This window comes from Colletotrichum acutatum, assembly GCF_030867785.1.
Source record: "Colletotrichum acutatum strain CBS 112980 chromosome Unknown BDZ83scaffold_27, whole genome shotgun sequence".
NCBI lineage: Eukaryota > Fungi > Ascomycota > Sordariomycetes > Glomerellales > Glomerellaceae > Colletotrichum > Colletotrichum acutatum.
The window spans coordinates 391,319-418,628 of NW_026849021.1; the positions used below are offsets into that span (position 1 = coordinate 391,319).

A 27,310-nucleotide genomic window follows, 5' to 3' on the forward strand; every position below is an offset into this window, starting at 1 on the left:
AAGGAGGGGGAGACGGGAAAAAGAGAGAACCTTGAGGCTTGGAGAAATACGCCCGGGTTAACCACGGATGTAACGCTGTTGCAGACGGTGGGAACCAGTTGGCAATACGTCGACCAATTGGTGGCGTCCAAGTTCCATCGAAGCCGTCATGAAAGAAACGTCTCTTTCTGAGAGCAGAGGAAAGAAAGAAGACGCCTCTGGATTGCCAACGGCGGGAAGGCGTGGGTTGGCGCAACGCCACCACGACCGGGAACCGCCTCTAGACCAAGAAGTCGTTAGCGTTGGAAGGAGCATGCGAATGGTAGGGAGTACTGCCGGAATACATGCAGCCACGATGGAATGGCCCGCGTACCGACATGTTCCCTTCCGGTCGCTGACCGATTCCTGCCGTTTCTACCGTCCAACGCAATCTCCTGCTAATTATTGCTTCTTTCCAATCCCCGAGTGATTGAGGCTTTGCGGGCAGTCATGGCTCACCCAGTGGAGCGTTGTTTCCCACTTTCCCTCTTGCTCTGGGGCAATGAAGAGGGGCCCCGCTTCCCCACCCGTTCCGATTTGTTTACTGAACCACATCGATACGTACCCCAGAGCCGGTCTCCATTCTCCGGTCCGTTGACTTTCTCTCCTCCCGTCTTTGCCTTCTCTGCCAACATTCTAATGCGAAAACACAACATTGGCGAGGGCAAACTCGACTATGCCAAACGTCAATGATCACGTTCGTCCATTCCGACAACATCGAATTACTCACATCAGATACGCCACATCCAGCTTCCAGCGACACTCGGTGCCTCTTCCCGAGACCAAAATGGTTCTCGAGTCTCTACTCATCTCTCCCGAGGGCCCGAGTCCCGTCATCTCTCCTGTCCGGCCATTCCTGGTCTCGCCCTGTCCGTCATCGCACTTGCTGATCGGCCCTTTTTCGACATGACGTACGAATACTATTACTGCACCCTGCCCCTAGTGGCCCCGCGAACCCAGCACACCTACGGATAGCTGCCATTCACGCCGCTCGCTTCTCCCCAGTCTCGGGACGGCGTTCGCCCCGGACTTTGGCTCCTCTCTCTCCAATGTCTCGAACGCAAGCTCCCTCGAGTCCTTGACTCCTTGAGCGCCCCTTTCAGAGTCGAATTAGAGCCTGCCTCAAGCGCAACTCGACCCAGTCTTAGCTACAGGCGGCCCTCCATCTCCAACTCATATGACCTTCCTCCTGCACGCTGGCGTTGTCCTCGTCTTTGTCTTCGCCATACATCGTCTTCTTCTTCTCCGCATCCAACCGAGTCTTGCCTTCCCCGCAGTGTACGCAGTACGGCATCGCTTCCAAGACAAAGTACACGCGTGTTAGTCAGAGGCGGTGGGATACTTCCACGACCGTCCCCAGAATTCATCTGTGGTGTGGTGGGGTAGCATCCGTCCAGCGTGCTGCATATGCCCACAAGTTGGTCCCATTTCACTACAGCTTGTAAGCAGGGAAACCTTGTTGCATCATCAGGTCCAGCCCAGATCAACATCTCCGTCTCTGCGGGCCCAGCACCTTGCCCTCGGCACCTTCTCTGCCTACGGATACTACCCTAGAGGCCGAAAGAAAAAGGGCGAGCTTGTTTTCTGGGGGAGCTACCCTGGACGATGATCCCAGCTCCTCTGTCAACATTAAAGTAGCAGCCGCACCCGCCTTCATCCAATCTCTCGGTCAAGGTTCTGTGCTCTCCTTCCACGAGACTACAGCTTCAAATCCACCGACACCACCTCGAGCCGCCCTACCAGTGATTACTCGAGTGCTCACACCTTGTGTCCAGTGCCATTGAACGCCAGGTCACCGATTCACTTCGACTAGGACCTCCTTCCACCGTTGTCTCTGTCCTCCCCGTCCCGCCAGTCACTCCCCCGATATACACCTGATCCAGCAAAAGCAGGGGTTCACAATGAGAACACAAAGTCTTGTCGTCGCCCTCCTGGCGGCGGCTGACCAGGTCGCTGCTGCCGTGGCGCCTGAAGGAAAGCTACACAAGGTAAGTTGCTGCCGCTGCGGTTCACCGTCGATCTCGTGTTTTTGTGACACCACCTTTCACCTTGAGCGGAGCGTGGGTTTGTCTTGGAGAAGAAGGACCAGTATAGAGGAGCCATGTCCTCGTGGGATCTAGCTTGACGGAAGGCGTCTTGCTGCTTACGGAGCTCGTCTTCTTGATCTCGTTATTCAACTTGCAATTCGTCGTCTTCCGTATTATCATTCAAAACAGCTGTGCGCGCCATTGGCCATCTTGCGACCGCAATCATGCGTTTCCTTCGCTTTTTTAGTTCCGCTCTCGGTCTATCACAGCTCTTAGAATGTCCAAAAGACTTACGATGCCCACAGCGCGATCTCGCACACTCGCCTCCAGTCTACCCATCACCATGGATGGACCCTAGCGCCGACGGCTGGGCTGATGCCTACGCCAAAGCCAAGGACTTTGTCTCCCAATTGACTCTTCTCGAGAAGGTCAACTTGACCACTGGAGTCGGGTACGTATACCGTCTTCTCTTTAACAGAAGATGGCTAACATGACTGCAGTTGGCAAGGAGACGTTTGCGTTGGAAACGTCGGTTCTGTTCCCCGTCTCGGTCTTCGCGGTCTTTGCATGCAAGATGGCCCCGTTGGCATTCGTTTCACCGACTACAACTCCGTCTTTCCCTCCGGCCAGACTGTCGCCGCGACCTGGGACAGAAGCTTGATCTACCGAAGAGCCGAGGCCATTGGATTCGAACACCGCTCCAAGGGCATCGACGTAGTCCTCGCCCCCGTTGCCGGACCTATCGGTCGTGCACCAACGGGAGGCCGTAACTGGGAGGGCTTCTCCGTGGACCCTTACCTGACAGGTATCGCCATGGCCGAGTCGGTCAAGGGCATCCAGCAGCACGCTATTGCTTGCGCCAAGCATTTTGTTGGCAACGAGCAGGAACACTTCAGACAGGCTCCGGAAGCTATCGGCTACGGATACAACATTACCGAGTCCATCTCGTCCAACATTGACGACAAGACTATGCATGAGCTCTACATGTGGCCATTTGCCGATGCCATCCGCGCCGGCGTTGGTTCCATCATGTGCTCGTACAACCAGGTCAACAACTCGTACGGTTGCCAGAACTCGAAGCTTCTCAACGGACTCCTCAAGGAAGAGCTCGGCTTCCAAGGGTTCATCATGTCTGATTGGTGAGTGGTCCCTCTTTCTACTTTGAATATGTATAGGCATAATGGCTAACATGATTGTAGGCAAGCTCAACACGTATGTGTCCCCCTGGTGCTTGAAAAGACCTTACACTTTTCCCATATCTTTCTTCAGCCAGCGAAGGACTACCATACTGACTTTGAAATAGGCCGGTGCTGCTACTGCTGTTGCAGGCCTCGACATGGCCATGCCGGGCGACGTTCTCTTCAACACTGGAACTACATTCTGGGGAACCAACTTGACCGTCGCTGTCCTGAACGGCACCGTTCCCGAATATCGCCTTGATGACATGGCGCTGCGTATCATGGCTGCCTTCTTCAAGGTCGGCTTTGAGGTGGAATCAGTTCCGGAACTCACCTTCTCTTCATGGACTAAAGATACCGTCGGACCCGTCCAATACTACGCCAAGGAAAACACCCAGGTCATCAACCAGCACGTTGATGTCCGTAAGGGCAGAGACCACGCCAACCTGATTCGGGAGATTGCCGCCAAGGCCACTGTTTTGCTGAAGAACAACGGCGCCTTGCCACTCAACAAGCCCAAGTTCTTGGCAGTCGTTGGAGAGGATGCCGGACCCAACCTCAAGGGTCCCAACGGATGCGACAACAGAGGCTGCAACGATGGCACTCTGGGCGCTGCGTGGGGATCAGGAACGGCAGAGTACCCTTACTTGGTCACGCCTGACCAGGGACTGTCTGCCCGTGCTGTTGCCGATGGTACTCGTTACGAGAGCATCCTGAGCAACTACGACACTGCGGCTACCACGGCCCTGGTCTCCCAGGCAGATGCCACGGCAATCGTGTTCGTCAATGCCAACGGCGGTGAAGGGTTTATCAACGTGGGAGGCAATGAGGGCGATCGCCAGAACCTGACACTTTGGAACGCAGGAGACGAGCTTGTCAAGAACGTTTCCGCGATCAACAACAACACCATTGTTGTGATTCACTCCATCGGCCCAGTCCTATTGACTGACATGATCAACAACCCCAACATCACCGCTATCGTTTGGGCCGGCCTTCCTGGACAAGAGTCCGGTAACTCCATCGCTGATGTCCTATACGGAAATGTCAACCCGGGAGGCAAGTCTCCTTTCACATGGGGCCCCAACCGCGAGAGTTACGGTGCCGATGTCTTGTACGAGCCCAACAATGGTGAGGCCGCTCCCCAGGACGACTTCACCGAGGGCGTCTTCATTGACTACCGCCACTTTGATCGTGCTACTGCTGGATCGAACAGCTCCGACGTTGCACCCATCTACCCCTTCGGCTTCGGTCTCTCGTACACCACCTTTGAGTACTCGAACTTGGCTGTGACCAAGGGTAATGCCGGCGCGTATGCCCCGACAACGGGAGAGACGGCGGCAGCGCCCACCTTTGGCAACTACAGCACCGACCCGGCCCAGTACGTCTTCCCTAGCAACGAGTTCCGGTACATCTACAACTTCATCTACCCCTACCTGAACACCTCGGACGTCAAGGAGTCTGCCAACGACCCAACCTACGGCAAGACTGCCGAGGAGTTCCTTCCTCCCAACGCCGTTGCAAGCACCCCTCAGCCCAAGCACCCCGCATCAGGGGCCCCTGGCGGCAACCCGCAGCTTTGGGACGTCCTCTACACGGTGACTGCTACCGTGACGAACACGGGCAAGGTGGCTGGTGACGAAGTGGCCCAGCTTTACGTCTCGCTTGGCGGCCCAGAGGATCCCGTTAAGGTCCTCCGCGGATTTGAGCGCATCCCCATTGAGGCCGGTGCGTCAGCGACGTTCAAGGCGGAGATTACCAGACGTGACCTCAGCAACTGGGACACGGCGAGCCAGAACTGGGTCATCAGCGAGTACCCGAAGAAGGTGTGGGTTGGAAGCTCATCAAGAGACCTGCACCTGAGTGCGTCGCTGTAGATGGCACAATAATTGCGGCTGGATTGTGTTGTGAATACGGCGACTTGAATAGTACCCAGTAGTTTTTAATCAATCATGTTTACTCTCATGTCAGCTGGAAACCCTTCTGTAGTTGAGACTATCTTGACAGTATTTTCTTTTGGCTTTCGATATTGTCTAGCGGGTCACGATAAATTCCTTTCGCGATCACGTCGTTTATATCCGTTGATAAAGTCCATTCGGATCACGGAAAGAAATCAGGGATAACGATGTGACTGACTCGAGCAGCAGCATGTAGTGACGCAACATGGGCCACATTTCGGACCACGTAAGACGATATGCCCTTGCAGGTTGTAACATGACGTGAGAGCAGAGAAATTTTACAGATTTCGACGGTTAATCACTGATATTGATTTGCTCGTGGGACCTCCAAACCGTCGTCAGTCTACAGCTTTGGGTGACGAAGAGAGGGTGCGACCGTCTGAATTTAGGTTAGATCCATCAGAAATTGGAGTGGGTGCTTAAGTCAGACCGAAAGTGTTTACGCTCACCGAGACTCACCTCCCGCCTCCGCCAGGTGACGACAGAGACTCTGAAGTGGAGCAGGCACCGTGCGCTGTTTATCGCCGAGTGTGTATGTAAGCAAAGTTTAGGTAAGGTAGGTAGTTTGGTGATGCAGTGACAGCGAAGGAAGGAAGGCAGAAACGGGAGTCTGGAAGGTGTCGAGGACTCGAAAGTGGGGTAAGTCACGAGCGGGTCTTGGCAGTTGGACAAGAGTGTAGCTGGCCTATACCTAATCTGGCATTAGCGCGGGTGATCCGAAGCTGCTTCGGCCCCAAAGCGATCAGTGTGCAGTCACAAAGGCTGGAAGGCAGGGCCACCCGTAGCGTTTCCACTGCGGAATTCCTTCTATTCCTTGGTCCATTCTTACTCATCAACAGACTTAGCTAAGCAATGGATGGAAATCCCAAGGGTCCCGCGCAGCCGGAGGGGAAGGCAGCGTGGCAGCCAACTGGACGAATGAGTTGAAGAAACATAGACATTGGACCAACGCCTCTTCAGCTTGACCCCGCTGCTTCCCGTCTCTTTCGATGCGCCTCCTTGTCCTGTCCTGTCCTGTATCCAGTGTGTTCCATTGACATCTTCTCTCCCTTCTCTTCTTTCCTTGACTACTCACTCTCCGGAGAAACCCTTCCTTCTCGGTGCGTCGAGTCTCGCGACCAGTTTGCAATTCGCTGCTGCTTTCTTTAGCTTCGCCCGATTGCATGGCGCGCACTGCGTTACCTTGCAGCTGTCATCGCCTCTACTGCTACTGCTCAGTGCTGCGAACCCATCTACGATTCGCGAACGCCCATCTCGCCGTCGCTTCGGGATCTCGGCATTCAGTCTTCAGTAGGCTGTAGCTTCTTTGCTGGTCCCCTCACCTGCTCCTCCTCTCCTCCAATCCCCAACCTCCAAAACGCCCCCTCTTCAGGGAAAAAAAGAAGTGACTCCTCTTTCGCCAACAACGGAGCCGCATTGGAACCATTGGAACCACACACCAACCAGCCTGGCCAGGCTCCGAACCGCAAACAGCACAAGCTCCATTTTCTCGTTTCTCGTTTCTCGTTTGCTCGTCTCAACGGCCGGTAACGCGCACCCGGGCGGCAGAGAAAAAAAGAAGAAGAAAGAAAACCAATCCAGACGCACGCATCATTGCCTTGCCTTACCTTGCCTTACCTAAGGAGGTACAACCAACCGCCGCAACTGGGACCTCTCAAATCCCGAATTGTCTTTCCCACATCCATTACCCGCCTCCGGCCACCAACACCGGCGTCCCGAACCCGACACAGAGAGAGAGACACCCGACCACACACGCCAGGACCGTACGCCGAACCGTCTTGCTGCAGGAATCGCAACTCCCGAGTGAACTGCCCGCCGCCTGCGCGCAAAACTCCACGCCGCACGCGCTCATCGTCTCCGATCGGCCGCCCGGCTGGCCCCCGTCACTTCCGTGAACTGTAAATTCTTCCAACCCGGCGGACGGGCTTCGAAAGGGGGAGTTTCCACCTTTCTGTGCCTGTCCCGTACAGAGGCCCAGAGAAAGCAGCTATCGCCACCACGGCCTGTTGGACTCTCGGTACGTGACAGACAACCAGCTGCGTTTGTGGCCGTCGCCGTATCCGTAACCTCTTCCACCACCATCTTCACCTCTGCCGCCGACGCCACCGACGACACCCGGGTCTGATGCAAGGCCCGTCGCCATCATGACCGAGTCGCAAACCACCCCGACCCCGGACCAGGCCTCCATCGATGATCTCACCCCCGAGGAGGCCAACCGCATCATCCACTCTCACCGCAAGGTTCGATATGGTGAGTGAGATTGAACCATTCTCGGGTGACTCTTCTCTCTGCCACCGGGGAACTGGCGATATGGCGTCTGCCTATCATCCCTCATCTTATTTCATCGCATATCCTTGAGGTAACAGAGATGAGATGACTTGATCTTCACATCCTCTCATCTTCATCTCACCTCCATATCATAAATCACTCATCTCATCATCTATTGACTCATACTGACTCCTCCAAAGGCACCGCTTGCTGGCCATGCCGCCAACGTAAGGTAAAGTGCGACAACAAACAACCATGCGAAAATTGCGTCAAGCGAGAACACCCACAACTATGCTCCTACAAGCCCAATCGCACAGCCTCTCACGGTACAAATCACAAGGCCGCCGGCTCCGTCACAACAGAGGGAGGCAATAGCAACGCCGGCGGTAATGGTGCCACCACCACAACGGCGCCGACTACGGCAGGCAACGGCACGGCTTCATCAGTGCTCAATCGCAAAAGACCGCACTCGCCCGAAGATCCTGCCGCGGACGCCGCCGCGGGCCAACCTCCCTTAAAGCAGGAACCCGGCAGCGCGACCTGGCCACGCGCGGCCATCGGTAAGTCATCATTGTCGTCTTCACTGCCGCAAGACCAGCACATCCATCCTGGTTTGAGACCTTTTGCTTCTGCAGCATCGTCGTCGTCGTTTATGGGAAACAACAACGGGTTGTATACTGATAAGCTCCCCCGGGGACCAGTAGCTGCAGGCGTGGTGGACGAGACCGAGGCCCCCGAGGCCGTCACGCGGTATCTTGGCCAGAATAGTATCCCCTCCCTGCTGAGAGAGCAGTCCGGCGCCAACGAGCTGCAAGAGGGCGTCGACATAAGGCAGGACATGAGGTCCATTCTCGGACTTGATACCTCTGCGCCCTTCCCGCTCATGTCATCAAAACATCTCGATAGTCTGACGAGGGAGATTTCGGCGGAGCTGCCCTCCGATCGGGAAGTCATGAAGTGAGTGTCTCTTCCACCTCGTGATGGGGACACTGGGAAGACTAACAAAACAAGGCTGTTCCGAACATACAAAGAAACGCCCCAACAATTCTGGGGCTTCGTCGTCGATATCGATGACCTCGAGTCTAAGCTCATGGTCTACCTTGAAGACCGCGCTCGCAATGCAAGCAACGCCGCGCGCACGCCGAAACCCGTATCTGCTTCATGGCTAGCCATCCTGTTTGCATTGCTAGCCGTCGGGTCGCAGTACCACGACTCACCGTATCACATCCGCACGCGGGATTCCCAAAAGTACATACAAATATCGTTCCATTTCTTGCGGCTCGGCAACTTTTTACTACGGTTAGTCATCCTCCCTTTCCTCACTTCTCGCCCCCTTATCTCACAGAGAATGGGTCCCATCCGGCTATTCGGACAATGACCGTAAAATGTAAACAAAAATGACATCCACTAACCCGAGACCCCACACCGGCTTCAAGACCCACATTCGACTCCATCCAAGCTCTCTTACTCACCAGCTTTGTCCTCCTTAACGACATGAAGGCCGAAGCCTCGTGGGCCCTGCTCGGCCTGACCTGCAGACTGGCCCAGTCCCTCGGCCTGCACCGGCCAAATCCCTCTGACGGACGGGACAGCGCCCGGAATGACGGGCAGTCCAAGGAGATGATCCGCCGGAAGCTGTGGTGGACATGTGTGTGGCACGATACCCTCACATCACTATCCTTTGATCGGTAAGAACCGCAGCTCTGCGAGAATCTTATAATGAGACAAACTCTAATATGAATAGTCCTCCCATGACAAACATTCCCTGCTGTCCGATCCCAACAGTAGCAACTACCATCGCCGGTGAATACGGCTACCTAGACACAATGTACCACCTCTGCGAAATCATTTCCCGGCGGCTCAACCCAGATGTGGCAACTACAGTAAGCTACGAGCAAATGGTTGAAAACTGCGAAGCCGTCGAAAACCTCCGCAATAACGTCGCCCCCAACATCCGCATCAAGGAACAGTGCAAACGAGCCATTGACCGCCTCCAGCACTACGCCGTCCGCCTGCACACATCCTTCGTCATCTCCGTCTGCTGTCGCCCCGCCCTCCGCCGTGACTGCACCAAGCTCACCCCCGAGCAGAAGCGCCACCTCTCGGACAAGTGCCAGCACAACCTCGCCGAGACGGTTCGCATGTTTCTCGCCATGCACCAGCTCTCCGTCATCCCCACGCGCAGCTGGGCGTTTACGTATCACGGTCTCTCGTCCGCACTGCTCCTCGGTATCCTGGGTGAGACGAAGAACAGTCCCGAGGTCCGTCAGCTGCAGGGCGACCTCATTGCTGCGCTGTCCGCAACGGCCGCGAAGGAGGCGACCTCGCCTACGGCTCACATCCCCAAGACGGACAAGGATATCGAACTGTCTGGACCATTATGGAGAGCGCTGACGGCGCTGCGTAACATTTACGAGCACGGCACCATCATGGGTACGTCGCAAATGAAGGGGACCGATTCAAGCGGTACCGGAAGCGGGGCGAGGACACCGTTACCGCCGATGCTCATGGGACCGATGGGCAATAACGTCAACGGGAACAATGACGGGAAACCGTTTGGCATGGATCCCCACCAGGATGCGGCTCTCGCAATGGCCGAGATGCAGAATGGTACAGCAATGACGGAGTATACACCAAAGTACGTCATATTCAAAGCTCCCTTTCCCGATGCTTTCATTCCTCGAATTATGCTAACAAGTCTCAGCATGGGATACCCACCCGTCAGCATGGATAACATTGCCAACCTGGACCCGTCAACATACATGTCCCCAATGGATCTCTATGAATCAATCTGGTGGGGTAAGTAGCGTTAACCAATCCGTCGCCGATTGAGAGTTACAAGGCTGACCGTTTCCCAGAATCGCCCGACCCCTGGAACAGCGGCGTCGACACCATGAACTTTGATTTCGTCGCCCAACCGCCACCGGGCCAGCCCCAGCAGCAATTCTATTTTTGAGTGGAAAAAGGCACAAAGGAGACAAAGCATGGGTTAAATACGAAACAAAACCTTTTTTGGGTTCGCATCATCATATTTTCATCGGGAAAAACTATCAATCCAACCAACCAAATCTACTTGACACAGTATTGACTGATTGGGACATGAAAGCGGCGCTTGTTTTGCTTATCTGGGGGACACGCGAAGGGGCACGAACCTACTATAGGTAACCCCACGATTTGTTTTTGAGTTGGACTTTGGAAAGGGTGATGGATGGATGGACAGGTGGTGCAAAGGGCGAGAGGCGGTTGGCTTTGTTGTTATTTTTGGTTGAAAACTCTCTTCAATCTCGACAGATCCAGGCGCTCTTCTTTTTTGGAACCTTGTTCGCTTCTTCCCACGACCCCTCTTGCGAGAGATGGTGTTGACGAGGCTGGCATCTATGGTATTTAAACATGTTATATTCTAGGTTTTCCCACGTGTTACGATTCAGGAGTGGTAGTCAAGATGCCGTCTTGCTCTTTAGTCACGGTTTGTCTAGCGGATGTGTCGATACTGGGTACGACGTTGCTTTGCCTCAGCTATTGGATAGAACAACTAGCAAAGTAAAGACAAAAGCCGATCCCACCATCGTAATCCCTACTGTGTATGCTGCGTGTGAACATTTGGCTAGCATCCTTGCCGTGCGCAGGTACTGGGAGTCGGCCTCGTTCTTCAATATCGGCCCCACGCCTAGGCCCGGCCGACTTGTACCATCGGCGAAGGAGGTCGGCGATGGTATAGAGCGGGGCCAATCCGACCGGCCGAAGGAATGTGGTGCAGTCTACACTGCCTACCCAAACCCCCGCACGCAATTATAGCTTAGCCTGATTGTAGACAAGGTCAAAAGCAACCACGCAGCCGATCAGTTGGAGAAGCATGCTCCGCCACAAGTACTGGGTGCTTAGACAGATTGGGTGCGGCGGCAGATTCCATTCTTCCGGCGGTGGACGCGCGGCTAGGGTGAACCCTTCAAACCCAAACTCAAGCCTCGACAACGGCTGCGACAGGCGATGGGTAGCCGGCACAACTCGAAACGAAGACTGCCATCTCACAGATCAATTGCGCAGTTGATGGGAGACTAGAATGGTGCTAGTGACGTACTTGTGGTGGCTCGTGGTGCGAAATGGTCGAGTATCTGGTAAGGACAGCCTAGTTAAACCGCCGGCGATGCTCGTTGAACTCTGTGTTGCAGAGCCTTCAACACCCAGGTTGGCACGTTGCGTGCAACCAAGTCGTGACAGCCAAGAGTTGAGTTGAACAGTGGGATGGGCTGTGAAACCTGTACAGCTCGATCCAAACTCTACTGCCAAAAAGAGACGTCTTCGAGGTCCTGGCCTTCTTCAACGGCGATGGGATGATGGGATTATAACCTTGTATCAACCGCATGTGCTAATCCTGTTCACGGTTTTTGCGTGCCTATCAACCAAGGTGAGCTCCGAGGCACAAATGCAAGACTGAATGAAAGATCAACCTCAAGTAAGATATACCATGAGCAACCCCTACGATGGTCCAATCGCAGATGTGGGCACGGGGCTGGAAGCTCGCCGGGCCATCGGCATGTCGGAGACAGGCCCTGAGCTCATATCGAAGATTAGGGGATTGAGAATTGAGTGAGTGACGTCTGAGCTCAACCAACAAGCTAAGCCCAAACAGTCTTGGATGCAACTTGAGTTGCGCGTTGCGGTGTTCCAGTCTTGGGGATTGAGCGGTTACCTGTGCCGAAAGCTGGACGAAACCAGCATCTCTGAAAGATAGCGTCGAACGTGCTCTACGAATAGTCAATTACGGAAGTGTAAGACCCCTCCCCCACGAGTCAAGGGCAGATTCGGCATCTACAGTGTGGGGGGAGAATGAGCAAGAATTGCGTGTCGGTTCGCATAGCCGTAGCCTTGTATGCGTCAAGCTTTTTGCATCCGCGATTCCCTCATCATCCGTACGAATAGGCCACTCAGGAATCGGCCGACCAGATGCGCGGTCGTGGTGCTGACGGTCCGCGGAGGCCGCTTTAACCAGTCGCCAGGGAACTGCCCTGAATGCTCTCGACTCCTCAAGAGACAAGGATTGCTCTTTACTCCCGCGTATTGTCCCCGTTCAGTGGAGTCCCCAGGCATTGGCTAGTGGGTTTGGTGTGGTTGCTGACATCTCAATCTTTATTGCGAGATTGACGGAAAGCTTGACATGCAAAGCGGTGGGATCTGGCTCAATCCAATAGATCTTGATTTGTTGGTTGGAAGGGATTGCAAATCTTCACCACAGTCCCTAGGCAGCGAAACAGGTTTATTTTTCTTTCATCTGGTCTCGATGCCAATTTGATAGTCCAGCAACAGATGTTTAATCCGTCGCATGTGTGGTTTTTTGGATCCAGAAAAGCGAGGTGGTTTCATTATGTGCCGTCATGTCTGAACACCAGCAATTTGCAACGCCAAGACGGATGGATGCCGGTGAAGACGATTCCTCCTGCATTTAGAAACCTTGACTACTGGCGGCCTTCCACCACACCTTGCGTGCTGAGTGTTGTCAGGTTTGATACTTGAGACGAAATACGGAAATAGGCGTTGACAAGACAAGATTGGCACTGGGCTAGTGCGCCAGTGGGAGGATTGTTGATCGAGCCCTGTCAGGATGATAGAGGGCTGTCGCGAGTACCCTGGAGGATAGCGTTCGATATGTGTGTGACCCCTTGTGGCTGATGCGAGTTCAGGAGGAGAGGTGCAAGGAGTCGCGTGCGCTTTCTCTAGTCCCATATTTCTATGGATAGATGAGCTTGTGAATGGTTAGATCAGTCGATGGAAAGGCGATACGACGGTGACGAGCAAAATCCTCATTGCTGGCAAGGTGCCGACCACCGGTTCCATGTGGGAATGGTTGCGAACAGCTTAGCTTAGGCCTGTGGATTCACAGCGCCACTGCTTAAGCTTGTCAGTTGACTATGCCGATCCCAGATTGTGGTGGTCGCCGACTCAGGCCCGGCTGAGGAATTCAATGGTGGCATGCTGAGATTTTGTCTCAAGCTTGAATAGGGCCGGCGATCACAGATGAGACTGAGGAAACAAGCCGTTGGTCGGTCCCCCGGCCCAGGATTCGTTCAATGGTGTCCTCGGCCTTGCAGCCAGCAAGACCGGCGCATCGTCCTGCTTGACTCGATTGTTGGAAAGGATGCGAATGTGACTTTGGAGACGTAGTACCTATCTTATGTAGGTACTCCGTAGTTCAGCTTGACTTCAGTCTGGGTTTGGGACCCAACTGCCATTATGTAAGTGCTGAGAGGTTGGAACTGTATTTCGTGGAACGAGAAGAGGAGCGAGGCGGGCGGGATGCTGTCAGAAGTTGCATTCCATCTGGTTTGCAGAGACTGTAATGGCTTGGAGCCTTAGACAACCGGGCGTGCCAAGACAGCTAGCATGCGAATAGCGTTACGGGGCTTGACGGTTCCTCTTCGGCTGGCGATGCTCGTTGTCCGACGGACCACCACTTTTTCCCTGGTCTTTCTTCATTCCGCTGGAGCTAAAGTAGCCGCTGTCGGGATTCGGAGCAAAAAGGGAGGACAGATAGCGTCGCTCATCTGACAAGGGTTTCGCAAATTGGTGGGATGTGCTTGACTACTTTTCGAAACCAAGTGAGATGGGGTTCTTGTGGCGCATAGAAAGGCATGCTGAAGCCTGAGTGTGCCTGCAGAGCTTTCCAGCCTAGCTACAGTGGCTAATCCTTTCGAGAGATGGGTGCTGAGGGTGCTTGATGATTGGAGAGGATGACGGCAGATGGGCAACAAGGTTGTGGCTGGCGTCTGGGGCTGGAGCGAGGCAGAGGGACAGCAACTGGTCGCGAGAACTCTGTTGACCGTCTTTCAACGACCACAGTGACACATGACAGCGAGGCAATGCTACAGTCTGAAGGTCCTGCTGAGGGCGTTCCTAGGTGGTGGTGATGGTTGCTGGTTGTTGGTCCGGATGGATGGTGAGCTGTGGTCTAGGGATGGCCGAGGGCATCCAAGAGCTGGCTGGCAAGGACCAAGATTGGGTAAGTGAGTAATTGCGAATAATGGCAGCAGCAGCAACATCGGACCAAACAAAGTCAGTCATCCGTTGACGTGCCGAAGTGATGATGCGGTGACTGGTAAGTAAGGTGATTAAGATGTTACTCTGTAGAGCTGGCAGAACGGAAGAGGATCAGAATGCCGAAAAGCTGCGCAGGATGCAATTACCGTACATAGTAAGGCATGTAAGGCACTCCGTCATCAACAGTTGTCTGTACGGGAGGACGGGAGGAGGCTTGACGAATGATGGCTGTGTTGTGCAAGGGCTACGCAGTTCGCCGTGAAGGAAGGAGTGGGCGGGCACTGGGCATGGGGTGGAGGATGGACATGGAAGGCGCCAAGACGCGTGGCCCCCAGGCCGCCAGGCGTAATGGGAAAGAGGAGGTACGTGTACCTGTCTTTGTACCCGCTCTGAATCATGCAGTCCGTACTCGTTCTTCCTTCAGCTATACTTACCTTAGGTAGTAGGTATTGTAAATCTCACAACTTCCAATCATTCAAGATGAGCAATTGCAATCTTTCGCCGAAATGGGAGGGAAGGTCCAGACAGAGTTGAGCTTCCCGGCGCAACGGTAAGGCAGGTACCGTCATAGAGGGAATCCATGGAACCTGGCTGGCATTCCGGAAGGCAGGTTTGAGGCTGCGAGAGTTTATGATGATGGGGGATGGGGAAGGGCCCGAGGAACGGCGAGCAGGAACCCGAGATTCGCACCTGCCTCGTGCCTTCATCCACACACGACATCCTTCCCAAAACAGCACTCGGTTCCATCTCGATGGGGACGGATTGTGTGTACGTACCCAAGCAGCACACGCAGCAGGTGCGAATTGAGGTAGCTGCACGCGAGTCTGAGCCTCTGCAGGAAAAAGCCAAGAGCCCCCAGGGCCAAGCGAAGCAAGGAGCGACATGAGCAATTGCCTGATTTGCACATGCCCAGGCTCTCCTTCTGCTACAGGCTACCGAGTGCCTTACCTTAGGTATTATGGGGCAGGTACGAATTGCATGTACGGAGGAAAAAGTACGTACTGCGTATACCTATACGCAAAGCAGCAGGGATGCAGCGCAAAAGATGAGAAACCCAAAAGTCTTGGCATCGCACCCACTGTTGCCGTGTGTTCCCACCTTCTTGCTACTCACTGGACAACTGCGCGTTGCCCACGAGCCAAATCCGCCCTTTCTTGCTTTGCTTGGCTTTGCTGTGTGTTTCGCTCAGCCAGCCTACCGTCAACTCCTACCGAAAAAATGGTCCATCCGTTTAAATGAACGGCGGAGCCCGCTTCCTACTACGCTGCTCGTGAGTCGCTGCTTGCACCCCCCGTCGGCCGCTTCTTGTCCCCTTTCTTCAACACCTTGTTTTCCTTCCCACGGAATATCCCCCTTTCTCCTCGACTCGGTCGCATGATCAGTGCCTGTCTGTCTTTCGCTGTCTGACGCTGTTACACGAAGAGTCGGCATCGAGATTCACCGTCCTCTCAACTAAAGGAAGATACACGGCCACCAACAAGTCTACTCCCGAAACAGGCAGGAGTATTTCACTACACACGACAGCTTCATCACGACCAGCTATACGACGTCCCGATTGCATTGAACGTTCTCGTTGTTTTGAGCGATTAGACTTTCCGACTTTAAGAACGACCCGATCTGATTCCCCGAGGGCTGTCCTTCGCCGCTTCAAACCACTGCAGGACGAGCACACGACACTCTTAGAGGAACGGAATCCGCACTCCCATAACACTCTGAGAACCCCCGCGCAACTTAGACATCATGGCCGACGTGAAGCCTCCTAGTGGTAAATTGCCGTATGGCACTCCCGAAGGCGGCTGGAAGGCAGTACACACATGGAGAACTCCGGACTGGGTAGAACCAATTGTAAGGATCACGGCCATCTCGCTGCTGGGCCACCGCAGCCGCAGCTTCACGTCATATGAAACCTCAAGGCTAATCACCAGCACCAGCTGATCGTATCCATCATGCTCATCGGCTTGTACGTCAGCCGTAGAAAAAACTACTCGATCCTCCGCCGCGGAAACGCGACGTACGAACCTCTATTCGAAGAGAGAGGGGACTCACCCCGCATCTCCGACGAGTCCTACGATCCTATCCGGACCGATCCTTTCCCGCCCAAATATCGTACCATCTTTGGATGCTATCGCGTCAAGACCCCGAACTCGAGCCGTTTTGCGAGACACGTTCACTCGAGAATCCTGCAAAAGTTCCCCTTCCTCATCGAAATGTTCTACTGGGCCATCTCCTTCTTCTTCTACCGCATGACGGCAACTCTGGCGCAGAGCTACTACGGCAGCAGAAAGGCTGTCTGGGATGTCGCACAGGAGCACGGCCTGTTTCTTCTCGAGACCGAGGCCAAGTTCTTCGGCGAGGGCACCAGAACTGGTCCCGAGCGCTGGGTTGAATGGCGCGTTTCCCATTGGTTCCTCGAGGGTGCTCAAATCGACGACTTCCGTGGTATTTGGCTGACCATCCTGAACCGCGGATACTCTCTGATCCATATCCCTGGTACCGTCGGCTTCATTGCCTACTACTTTGCCATGGCTCCCACTCACGCCCGCTTCTGCACTGTCCGTCGCACAATGACCTTGTTGAACATGTGCGCCTTCATCATCTTCATCTTCTATCCGTGCGCTCCGCCCCGTCTGATGCCCTCCGAGTACGGCTTCGTCGACACGGTCAACCTCGAGAACGCCGAGAGTGTCTGGATGAGCGGCAAGTTTGTCAACAAGCTGGCCGCCATGCCCTCTATGCACTTTGGCTACGCCTTCGCTATCGGCTGTGTTTTCATCGCCGATTCGGCCATCCTCAACCTCCTGTTCGGTCGCTTGAGGAACTACCTGCTGCGCAACGACTTGGACAAGTCGCTAGACATTGATGACGTCGAGCTCAAGGAGATCCAGGAGAACCGTAAGCGCTGGAAGAGCTGGGCCATGTTCTGCTTCGGTGTCTTTTACCCGAGTTGGATTCTGTTGACAATCGTGGGCACGGCAAACCATTACCTGATGGACGCCTTCGTCGCTACCTTCTGCGCATTGGTTGCGTACCTCTGCAATCGTGCCTTGCTGGTCTTCCTCCCCGCTGAGGACATGTTGCTTTGGGCCTTGAGACTGGAGAAGCCGGTGCCGACAACGGGCCGCATGAAGAACATCGCTGTCCGGTAGAGGTTCGGTTGTGTGGGAAAAGCGCGTCAAAAAGACATGGAATCAAGATCTCTTGAACGAGTCGTCCATTTAAAGCATCGCAGAGGCGTTAGGAAAGGAATAATGGCCTCCTTTTATATCTTTGCACACTATGCCCCTGGGTCAATCCCGTGTGTGCCGAATTAGCACTTATAATGAAAATCTATCCTGTTTGTTTGTCTATTCTCCGAAGCTCCGCCACACCCGCAATGATGAAATATCCAGTTTTTAAGCTCCCGCGACATGTCGCTTGTTCGTATCCGGTGGATCTAAGGAGATCCGATTCGATTGTCCGTGAAAAGGATCAACTGTCTGTATAACGTGTACAACATGTCATTGGCTTTTTTGCTTTTTTTTTTTTTTTTAATGAGTGTAGGCCATTTCGGGGCATTGTTCGCTGACCCTGCAGGACTTCTTTGGCGCCCAGCTGACCCTGGGAACAAAAGGGCTGTACCCGCTGCCTGAATTCATTTGCCAAGCCGAGATATCCGTGCGGCGTGTGGCCTATTTGTCTACGGAAGCTGCGAGGAGCGGTGGCCGACGGGGCCGGGATCCGGTCTTTGAGGTGATGGATTCGGGCCTTTATGGGAGCGTCATCGAGATGAGCATATCGATGGCTTTCCTTGGCAGTTGAACTTCATCAACGCGTTCTACGATTAGGTTTCTGAGCAGGATAAAGGGACAATGTAGAGATGGACGCGAGCTGTATCGTCTGAAGGCCGAAAGCTCTGGCAATCCCTCTGCTCACGACGTGCTGCTAAAGTCCTCGCTCTAGTTATCCGGTCTGTCAAGTTCCTGTTCGCTTTCGCTTTTGGGTCCATCTCAGATCTCTCTCCCAAGACCCGAATTTCCGAGATATAACATCGCATGAGCCCTCGTCTCTGTAAGTCGGCCTTTGAGTCGGCCCGCGAGAAGGTAGTAATAGGCAGCAGTCTTCATTCTTGAGTTTTTAGGCAGCAGTATTTGGAGAAGCAAGGTCAGCATTGAAAGGAGAATACGTCACTCGTCTGTGCCGGTGTACCTCATTCATTGTTCACTAGCTTGTTGTTGCTCCTTGCATTCGTTTGCATGGGGCAGTGATCCTTGATCTGCCAAGACGAGATGGAGTGGTAGAGAAGTCAGGTTTACCGTATGAATAGCTGAGGTCGTATCGATGCGCATTGGTTGTATGAGCTCCGTGCCTTTAAGGCCATGTTGCTCAACCGCGTAGGTTGGTAGAAGAAAGATCGGGCGCACCATCTTATGACCATATGCCGAGACTTAGAATTTTACTTTCTTGCAAAGGTGTCAGGTCAGCTGACGACCCTGTACTACACGCTTCTCTCCAAGAAGACGTCGGTGGATATCCGTCTGGGAAGTAGGTGCAAAGGTAGATGCTGGGGCCAACCTGTGAGCATCAAGCTGGGCAAATCCGACCGACTCAGCCTTCGTGGAAGCGGCAATACCATATACATAGTATGACAGTGGGGCTCTTTTCTTGATTACATATTTTGTCTCATTTCGCGCTGGGTTCCAAATCTTCAAGTCAGAGTTCCGAAGCCACGGTCAGCGTTCATTTTGTCTCGGTCTTCAATGATTACTCATCCTGTGTATCTCACCAACTTTGTGTCATAGAGGTCGAAACTTGCCCTTGATCATTAATCATTGTACTTGGAGCTGAAACGTAGAATAAATCTGCGCTTGACATGTGCACATTGTTCTACTTCCGAGTGGGCTGCGATCTTTATGACAAACACCACATCGAAGGAATTATGTAAGTTCTACTATCTCTGCACAAGAAAGCCTACCAAGCTTGGCTGTACATGGGAGACGGTGACTTCAGCGCACCAGGCCTGGCAATTAGTAACATCCGAGTGGATTGTAAATCGTGAACTTGGCTTGTTAATCATATTCAAATATCATGACAATACGATCTCAGGGGCTTGCGTGAGAGAGAAGTAGATCGCAAGGCAAGGCCACATCATTCAAGACGGATGCATATAAGGCACAATGACTGTCACCCTCTTTGAATTGGTTCATAATGTGATCAAACACACAATTATCAGCACAGTCATCTAAATCTATCCTCTACTTTGAACCATGTCAGAGTTGAAAGAAATCCTCGTCATCGGCGGCACTGGTGCCCAGGGAAGACCAGTCGTCAAGGGTAACTTCAGCGTTCTCGGTAGAACCAAATCTGCACATCAGTCTAACATCGTTAACAGCTCTCGCTGAAACCAAGCAATACAGCGTCAGGGTCCTCACCCGTAACGTTGACAACGCCCGCGCAAAAGAACTTGCCACGCTCCCCAACGTCACCCTCATCCAGGGCAAACAAGACAACCAGCAGGATCTCCACCGGGCATTCAAGGGTGTCTACGGTGCATGGGTGAACACGGACGGATTCACTCTGGGCCAGAAGAATGAGCTCTTCTATGGCATCCGAGCTTACGAGATTGCCAGGCACGAAGGTGTTCAGCATTACGTCTGGGCTGGCACCGATTATGCGCTGAAGAAGTCGGGATGTAAGAAACAATTGAGCGCTTCTTTTTTGTCATTCGAGCTGTTAGATTGCGTTGCTGATTGGCTTGAGCAGGGAACGAGAGGTACCATTGGGGTCACAACGACTCCAAAGGAAGAGTCACGGATTTCATCTTGGCCCAAGGCCAGGACGGCATGAAGAGCTCCGTCCTCACGACAGGTCCCTACATGGACATGCTCCTGGATGGAATGTTTCCGCCGACAGAGCAACCGGATGGTTCTTTTCTCTGGGTAAACCCTGCCAGTACGTATCACACCCCAAGTCACATCATCACTATGATGTCTTGAGCACCAACCTAATAATATTACAGAGGATGGCAAAATCCCGCTTATTGCTCTCGAAGACGTCGGCATCTACAGTCTCTGGCTCTTCGACAACCTCAACGAGTCCGCGGGCCTGAACCTGGAAGTGGCGACCGACGAAGTCAGCTTCGCCGACATTGCGAGGATCTTCACTGAGGTGACAGGAAAGAAGGGCATCCACAAGAGCGTGCCGTTTGAGGAGTACGCGCCGCTTGCGGAGCCGTACCCGGGTGCCTACGTTAACTTTTCCGTCGGGCCGGAGGTTGCTCGCGATGAATCGGATATGACTTGGAGACAGAACTTCGGGGCATGGTGGCGTTTCTGGGGAGAGGGCATCGTCAATAAGAGGGACTTGGAGTTGTTGGATCGAATTCATCCTGGCCGCATTCGTAGCCTGGCGGAGTGGATGCGGAAGACTGGGTATGATGGGAGCTCTAGGCCCGTTCTCAAGGGGGTCGAGGATTGGAGGAGCAAGCTGCAAGCAGGGATCTAAGTTGGGTTGATAATAGAAGTGGGCGGTGTTTAAGCTGAAGTGGTATTCGAGGCCATGGTACAGCTTTTCACAATCTATACCGGGCGCTACGGTAGTACAATGGTTTTGTATTGAATGGAGGATCTCTTCAATCTTACCTAGACTTTTGTAAAAGCCAAATCCTCAAAGGAGATGGTGCTTTATTGAGTTCACCACATAGTTCAGTATTCATCTTATGCAACCTCCGCTTTGGGAAACCCAAGAATGTTTCCGTGGCTTTGTCATTAAATAGTGAGTTGTGTCAACGACAAAAATAAAGGTTGGATCTCAGTTCAGTCATCAACATTGATACTAATAGGCAAGAATCATCACTTGAAATCTCAATCATCATCAAATCATACTCCAGCATCATACCTGCTCTTGGAACATCACCAATCTAGCACATTAGAGTCACTTCAGTCCTCAGAAATGTCCTCACCACCGTCATCAGCTGAATCCACCCCGCCAGATAATGGGTCCATGTATAGTTTGAAGCGATTTCATGTGCCACAGAACTACTTGCGCATCCCAGGCCTCATGTTTGACGAAATCCCGGGCCTCATTCCACCTGAAAACTCCTCGGCTCTCTACTATCTTCAACCCAAAGACTTCAACCTCCATCTCTCATGGGGTGAATACTATAGAAAGTTGGAGCCTTTCGATTGTGTGGCCAAATAGTTAGTCGACGTTTTTGATTACTCCATCCAAGAGCTCAAAGAAGGCATCGAACCAAAAGTCATGAGACTGAGACATGTCACCGTTGGAGACGATGATCCTGAGCCAGATGTCTCCTTCTGGGGCGATTTCTTGGCAATCTTGGCAATGAGGCTGAAAATTTTGGCATGACCTCTTTAGACGTCATGTGGATTGTTTACTTATACGCCGGTGCTTGGGAAAATACGCCTCTGTCGTGTAGAACCAAGCAGGCGGGGTATTGGCGCAGGGCAAATCTTCATTACTTGCATGATTTGCTGCCGGAGTGGGTTGAAATGTTGAAGACTAAGAAGGTGAGGTGAACAAGTGTCTTTGGTGAACTGTTTGGAATTGGGCGATGAGGGATGATAGCCGACGCGAAGACACCATAGAATGCATTTTTGATCTAACTTTTCTCAATTTTGATGCTCTATGTTAGTGTGACTTTTCGATTTTGTGCTCGTCTGTTCAGAAATGCAATGTATGCAGAAAATGCCATCAGACTGAACATCCACTCACCGGGAAGGAAGCTATCTAAACACCGGCCCGAAGGCGCTCTGCAAAGTCCTTGACTGTGGTTATCAAATCCTCATCTGGAGAAAGGCCGAGGTCAATGGCCTTCGAAACATCGAAGTAAGCAGGCCAACTACCGACAATCGCCTCGATCTGCGGGCTTCTCTCTTCACGCACTAGTTTCCTAGCTTCTGTGCCTCCGACAACCTCTAGTGCATTCAAGATATCCGCCACAGTGACTGTAACACCAGGCAAATTCAAGACCCTAGAAACCCCAAACTTCCCGTGAGGAATGCTCCTGACGTCCACCAGGTTCTTGACCACCGTTGTCGGAGAGCACACCCACATAGGCAGTTCTGGACCCACTAGTAAGATGTTCTCCTCGCCCTTGAGCGACTCCCTCACAATGCCCGAAGCAAAGGAAGAAGCCGCCGCGCTTGGGGCACCCGGACGGACGATGATGGTAAGTAACCGCACAATCCTTCCATCTAGCAGCCCGCGGCGTGAGTAATCTCCCAGAAGCTTCTCGATTATCAGCTTCTGAGCGCCGTACGAAGACTGAGGTATCGGGCAAGTTGTCTCGGTGTTGAACTGCCCTGGTGCTGCAGGACCGTAGACTGCCAATGAGCTGGGGAACACGACAACAGTTCCGCGATGCGGCGATGCTTCTTGACGCAAGGCATCAAGAATTAGGCGGTGGCTGTCGAGGTTTACGGCAAGACCTAGTTCCAGGTTCGCTTCTGCGCCTCCAGACATGATGCCATGAAGAAGGTAGATTGCGTCGAAACGCGAGTGACTCGAAAGTAGAGAGGCGACGGCTTCTGATGAGGTAAGGTCTGTTTGGAGTGATGTTACACGAGATGCGTGAGAAAGAGCTTGGGGTGGAATTGGAGGGGCTGTGATGTCTATTGCTGTAAGATGGACGGAAGGCGATAAGAGAAGGAGGGCGGTGATGAGCTCCTGGCCAATGAAACCGGCGGCCCCGGTTATGAGGATTCGATCGGCTTCAGATGCCATATTGCGGTTTGGACTGTGCATGTTGTACGAAAAAGTAGCGTAGAAGAATTTGACACTGTTGCTCGAGCTTGTAAAGCGTTCGCAGCGGGATTGAAAGCCCGCGGAATGACGTGATAGTTGTTTCGATGTACTCAAAAAGTCTAGACGTATGCAGTGTGATAACTAGAACAGGAAATGTCTCGAACAACTTGTTCACTTCTTGGAGCAATTCAAATACGCCCATTTAGCAGACATCCTAAACTTTATGTTGTCCACATCTTCTTACCCTAACACTAGGTAGTACTGCATCTTCAAACGTGACATGAGCATCATCAGCTCTCCTTCAACTTGACCTTTCTCCGAACTCCATCCGGGCAAGCATCTCCGCACCGGGAAGAAGTCCGGGTGGCAACGCTGACACCCAGCATGATCCACGGCCCCGCAGCGATGAACTCGATGGTTCGCGGAAGTGAGATCGCGGGGAGTATCGGACTTGTCATCGAATTAACGGTCTACTCGGTCGATATTCTAGCGGCTAGCAACTTGATTGAGGTATGAGTTTGAGTTTGGGGCATGACCATCATGTTTCTTCCCGATGCAATGGATTTAACTGTTGACATCTTATTGACTCTTTGCCTGTCTTCTGGGACTAACCTGAATAGCCAAGTCTGTGAGTTCTATAGTTCACCTAATCATTGATCCCACATGAAACACTAAAACTACCAGTCGCCTTCGAACACTGACAGGACGAGGCTTGATTAATGGCACTGATGAGCTACTACTGCGTACTTAAAATTTCGGTGATGTTTCTTATCCTAAAGATGTTGCACTTTGGTTAGGTATGAAGAGAGGCCCGCAAGACTACCGGGGGTCCATTATTCGAACTTATCAAGCCTGCGATCGCCTCTCGGCGAATTCATGAATCTCCGTCTCTGGCCCGATCCCATTCTTTGCGTCCACATCCAGCTCGCCCAGGCGGTTTGTTGCCAGGTCATCCCCGAACAGCTCGGCAATTTCCTCTAACGACTTCCCGGACTGCCAAAAGTTAGCAAGAGATGACGAGCTAGTTGATGATATTACTTACAGTCTCTGGGAGGAAAAAGAAGTAAAAGACGGCGGCCGCCAAGTTTGTTGCGATGAAGAGCGAGTAGTATCTCCAGCTAACGGATGCAATGGACAGCGGGGTGACTTGCGAGAGCACGATTGCTGTAACAGACTTGGCAGCAACTGCAAATGCCAGACCTTTGGTTCTAAGGAAGAAGGGGAACAGCTCCGAGGGCACGACCCAGATCATGGCATTAAAGAAAATGGCGTAACACATGGAGTAGATGAAGATGGCGCTGATAGCCGCCCTCGCCCCTGCCTCATTATCGTTGTTCTTGTTGCCATAAACTGCGCTGAGAGCCATGCATAATGCAATCATGGCACTCAGCACCAGAGAACCACTCCATAGAGTACGTGTGCGTGGCCAGCGGTCTGCGACGACGAAGAGGTAAATAACCTGGCCGAGAATCCCCATCATGCCGTAAGCACCACTGATGAGCAGCGCCGTTCTACCAGTGAACCCGACAGTGGCGTAGAAGATGTTCTGAAAGTTCTGAATGACTGAAGAGCCGCTGAGCTGTCCCATGGTTACGATGAATGCGGCTGTGAGTGTACGGCGGACGTATTTTCGGGAGAACAGTGCGCGCAGGGCCGTCATCCAGTCCATGTTGCCCTGGGACCTCTCCAGGAGAATTTGCTCGCGGATCTGGATGAGCTCGCGACCAACCAGATCATCGTTATCTGCAGCCCCATGTAGGTTCGCCAGAACGGTTCTCGCTTCTTCGTATCGATCGCGCAGTATAAGCCAACGGGGCGAGAACGGTACGTAGAAAACCATTACAGAGAGGAGAACAGGGATGGGGAGCTGCATTGCCAGTGGAATCCGCCATTGACCATCTCCCATGGCGAAAGCACCTGCGTAGCCAACCTCGAAAACGGTCAGTGTATGAGAGAGAAATAGGATGTATACATGCACACACCCAATTAGCAACGCCAAAGCCGATGGCTATCATCATTCCCTGAAGTCCGACAAGGAAGCCACGACGCGCTGGAGGCGCAACTTCGGCAAGATAGATGGGAACAACAGAGAGTAGTTGACCACAGCCGATGCCAGCCACAAGACGGCCTGCTATCATCATGCCAACTTGAACGGCGGCACATTGGAGTATAGAGCCAATGATCGCTGGTAAAAACATCAAAAACGCTTTCATTGTATGTGCTTTGCCACGAGCGGGGAGAACTCACTCAAGATCGAAGCGAGAAGAATCGTGTACTTTCGACTAAGCTTGTCGGCGAGGTAGCCTACCGTCATTCCGCCGATGGCCTGGCCGGCATTATAGACCGATACGATGGCGCCTCAAGATGAAGAGTCAGTGGTGCGTCCATGTCATATTGGATGGTTCGGGGTTGGGTGAGTCGTACCTTGGTAGCTAGTATTGACCATAGACGGCCCGTACATCTTGAGCTTGAAACTGTCATGGCCAAAGGTCGTGGCGATGATTCCTGCCTTGAGTCAGCATTCCCCTGACCAACTACATTGAAGAAGTTGGAAGCAAACCAGAGTCAAACCCATAGATGAAGCCGCCTTGAGCGGCGACAAGTGCCACAGCGACGATGAGGAAACCCATTCTAAAGTCACGAAACCATTGACCGAAGGGATGTGTGGAGCAAAGACAAATCTGGGGAACTGCGGTTCCATTATGCAGGTTGAATGTTGTTGTTGTTGTTGTTGTTGTTGTTGTTGTATTTAACGCCGTGGCGGCCGGGCTAGAGCCCTTACCGCAGACCTCCCGAAGGGTATATGGCGTGGAGGGCCGTGAGCCAAGGCTACCTACTCTACAGTACGTCGTCTCTTTACATCGTCCTCCAAATCATGCCTTGTGGCCACTACGCGTTCTGTCTGTCCCCGGTTCCCGCTGGTGCCCCAGTTTCATTCTTTCCCAAATCGTCCCTTGGAATCGGGAGGTTCTTTGTAGTCCGCACTCACATCTACCTAGGTGTGGATGCTGCTACCGCAGACAGATCTTCTGGAAGAAGTCCGTCACGCGGAGAAAGGCCTCGAAGCCTCGTGGGTCGGTGATTAATCTCTTGAAGTAGGCCTCGAGAGATCCCATAGGACCTATGGGCTCGGGCATACTGCGAGAGTGGAGGGTCGGCCACCGTTGCCTCCTCGCCAGCGTTAGTCGACAGTAGACCAGGTGGTCCACGTCTTTCGCCTCTCCACAAGAGCACATCATTAGAGCGTCGTCGTGGTTGAAACGTCGGTGATATTGCTCGAAGTCCCCGTGACCCGATCGTGCCGCCAGCAGGTGATGTAACGTAGCCCGCGGCAAGGCCAGTTCAGGAGGGCTGGACAGAGCTGCCTCAAGCCCCAAGTCCGCGTACCGCGGCCTTCGCTCTTTATACCACCATCTCCTGTGCTGGCTTTGTAATTTTTCCCTTGCAAGCCGCTTGATGCCCGCTAGTGTTGCCATTTGACCCATCCGCGCCGGCAGTGTCGTTCCTTCTTTGGCCAGCCGGTCCGCGGCCTCGTTTCCTTCGATGCCCTGGTGTCCCGGGGACCAGTGCGTCCGTATATCAAATATCCTGGCCGCTTCTTGGATTTCGAGGAACGCGTCTTGTGACGAGTCCGGCGCCTTGCCGCGGATGCCTTGTATAACGCTGGTGTTGTCGATACATATGTGGATTGGATGACCGCGATTGGTGAGCAGAGCCCTTCTGAGGCCGGTTCGCGCCCCTTCGACCTCGGCGTCGAACACTTCTGCTAGTCCGAGTCGGCCGCACCCTTGCGCTATGCGTTTGGAGTCTCGGTAGATGACGAAGCCGTACCCCACGGCTCCGTTCGTCGCCCTGGAGCCGTCCGAGAAGACGATCATATGGCTTTCCGGTACTGTCTTTAGCCAGCGCTCGAAAGCTTTCGCAGCCTCTTCTTTGCATTGAACTACTATCTGATCCTGTGAGCTTGGCAGGTACTGTGATTGGAGGAACGTTGGTCTTCCGCATCTTGGCAGAAGTTCAGCCGTCCGTTGTAGTCTCGTCTGTTGCTGTCCCTGCTGGGAGAGCCGCGCGACTAGCGGGTGTCGGCGAT

At 53.2% G+C, this 27,310-nt stretch overlaps 8 protein-coding genes across 8 annotated transcripts; 5 read left to right on the top strand and 3 right to left on the bottom strand.

Annotated features, from left to right (window-relative positions):
* Positions 1 to 1,919: 1,919 nt before the first annotated feature.
* Positions 1,920 to 5,097, top strand: BDZ83DRAFT_718084 (glycosyl hydrolase family 3 N terminal domain-containing protein; the record flags this gene model as incomplete). The annotated part of the gene is made up of 5 exons (XM_060512026.1): positions 1,920 to 2,006; positions 2,351 to 2,496; positions 2,546 to 3,184; positions 3,245 to 3,272; positions 3,349 to 5,097. The coding sequence occupies 5 exons, from the start codon at positions 1,920 to 1,922 to the stop codon at positions 5,095 to 5,097; spliced, it is 2,649 nt and encodes an 882-aa protein (XP_060367188.1).
* Positions 5,098 to 5,980: 883 nt separating this feature from the next.
* On the bottom strand, positions 5,981 to 6,733 carry BDZ83DRAFT_614205 (uncharacterized protein; the record flags this gene model as incomplete). The annotated part of the gene is made up of 1 exon (XM_060507816.1): positions 5,981 to 6,733. A coding segment is annotated over exon 1 (320 nt), but the record flags the coding sequence as incomplete, so codon positions are not given.
* A 443-nt stretch (positions 6,734 to 7,176) lies between these two features.
* BDZ83DRAFT_228151 (fungal-specific transcription factor domain-containing protein) lies at positions 7,177 to 10,619 on the top strand. The gene is made up of 8 exons (XM_060501789.1): positions 7,177 to 7,428; positions 7,647 to 8,006; positions 8,157 to 8,403; positions 8,458 to 8,745; positions 8,883 to 9,134; positions 9,191 to 10,084; positions 10,151 to 10,245; positions 10,305 to 10,619. Exons 1-8 carry the CDS (start codon positions 7,323 to 7,325, stop codon positions 10,400 to 10,402), a joined length of 2,340 nt encoding a protein of 779 aa, XP_060367190.1. The 5' UTR covers positions 7,177 to 7,322; the 3' UTR covers positions 10,403 to 10,619.
* Positions 10,620 to 15,395: 4,776 nt separating this feature from the next.
* BDZ83DRAFT_614216 (uncharacterized protein) lies at positions 15,396 to 15,925 on the top strand. The gene is made up of 2 exons (XM_060507817.1): positions 15,396 to 15,748; positions 15,903 to 15,925. The coding sequence occupies exon 1, from the start codon at positions 15,457 to 15,459 to the stop codon at positions 15,715 to 15,717; it is 261 nt and encodes an 86-aa protein (XP_060367191.1). The 5' UTR covers positions 15,396 to 15,456; the 3' UTR covers positions 15,718 to 15,748; positions 15,903 to 15,925.
* A 293-nt stretch (positions 15,926 to 16,218) lies between these two features.
* On the top strand, positions 16,219 to 17,624 carry BDZ83DRAFT_573178 (uncharacterized protein; the record flags this gene model as incomplete). The annotated part of the gene is made up of 2 exons (XM_060504595.1): positions 16,219 to 16,323; positions 16,410 to 17,624. 2 exons carry the CDS (start codon positions 16,219 to 16,221, stop codon positions 17,622 to 17,624), a joined length of 1,320 nt encoding a protein of 439 aa, XP_060367192.1.
* Positions 17,625 to 19,412: 1,788 nt separating this feature from the next.
* Positions 19,413 to 21,025, top strand: BDZ83DRAFT_228414 (uncharacterized protein). Its single transcript, XM_060501791.1, has 4 exons — positions 19,413 to 19,788; positions 19,847 to 20,146; positions 20,218 to 20,406; positions 20,474 to 21,025. The coding sequence occupies exons 1-4, from the start codon at positions 19,722 to 19,724 to the stop codon at positions 20,956 to 20,958; spliced, it is 1,041 nt and encodes a 346-aa protein (XP_060367193.1). The 5' UTR covers positions 19,413 to 19,721; the 3' UTR covers positions 20,959 to 21,025.
* A 1,178-nt stretch (positions 21,026 to 22,203) lies between these two features.
* On the bottom strand, positions 22,204 to 23,199 carry BDZ83DRAFT_573197 (NAD-dependent epimerase/dehydratase; the record flags this gene model as incomplete). Its single annotated transcript, XM_060504597.1, has 1 exon — positions 22,204 to 23,199. The coding sequence occupies one exon, from the start codon at positions 23,197 to 23,199 to the stop codon at positions 22,204 to 22,206; it is 996 nt and encodes a 331-aa protein (XP_060367194.1).
* A 1,042-nt stretch (positions 23,200 to 24,241) lies between these two features.
* BDZ83DRAFT_573340 (general substrate transporter) lies at positions 24,242 to 25,850 on the bottom strand (the record flags this gene model as incomplete). Its single annotated transcript, XM_060504607.1, has 5 exons — positions 24,242 to 25,150; positions 25,203 to 25,405; positions 25,468 to 25,578; positions 25,645 to 25,725; positions 25,781 to 25,850. 5 exons carry the CDS (start codon positions 25,848 to 25,850, stop codon positions 24,242 to 24,244), a joined length of 1,374 nt encoding a protein of 457 aa, XP_060367195.1.
* Positions 25,851 to 27,310: the final 1,460 nt, after the last annotated feature.

What these genes read in the sequence shown, in the direction of transcription:
- BDZ83DRAFT_228151 (XM_060501789.1), top strand. Translation starts at nt 7,323, where the DNA reads ATGACCGAGTCGCAAACCACCCCGACCCCGGACCAGGCCTCCATCGAT. An exon ending in CTCGGCAACTTTTTACTACG is followed by an intron (nt 8,746 to 8,882) that starts GTTAGTCATCCT and finishes ACCGGCTTCAAG; the next exon opens with ACCCACATTCGACTCCATCC. An exon ending in ACATCACTATCCTTTGATCG is followed by an intron (nt 9,135 to 9,190) that starts GTAAGAACCGCA and finishes TAATATGAATAG; the next exon opens with TCCTCCCATGACAAACATTC.
- BDZ83DRAFT_614216 (XM_060507817.1), top strand. Translation starts at nt 15,457, where the DNA reads ATGTACGGAGGAAAAAGTACGTACTGCGTATACCTATACGCAAAGCAG.
- BDZ83DRAFT_228414 (XM_060501791.1), top strand. Translation starts at nt 19,722, where the DNA reads ATGTCAGAGTTGAAAGAAATCCTCGTCATCGGCGGCACTGGTGCCCAG. An exon ending in GGGAAGACCAGTCGTCAAGG is followed by an intron (nt 19,789 to 19,846) that starts GTAACTTCAGCG and finishes CATCGTTAACAG; the next exon opens with CTCTCGCTGAAACCAAGCAA. An exon ending in TCTCTGGGTAAACCCTGCCA is followed by an intron (nt 20,407 to 20,473) that starts GTACGTATCACA and finishes ATAATATTACAG; the next exon opens with AGGATGGCAAAATCCCGCTT.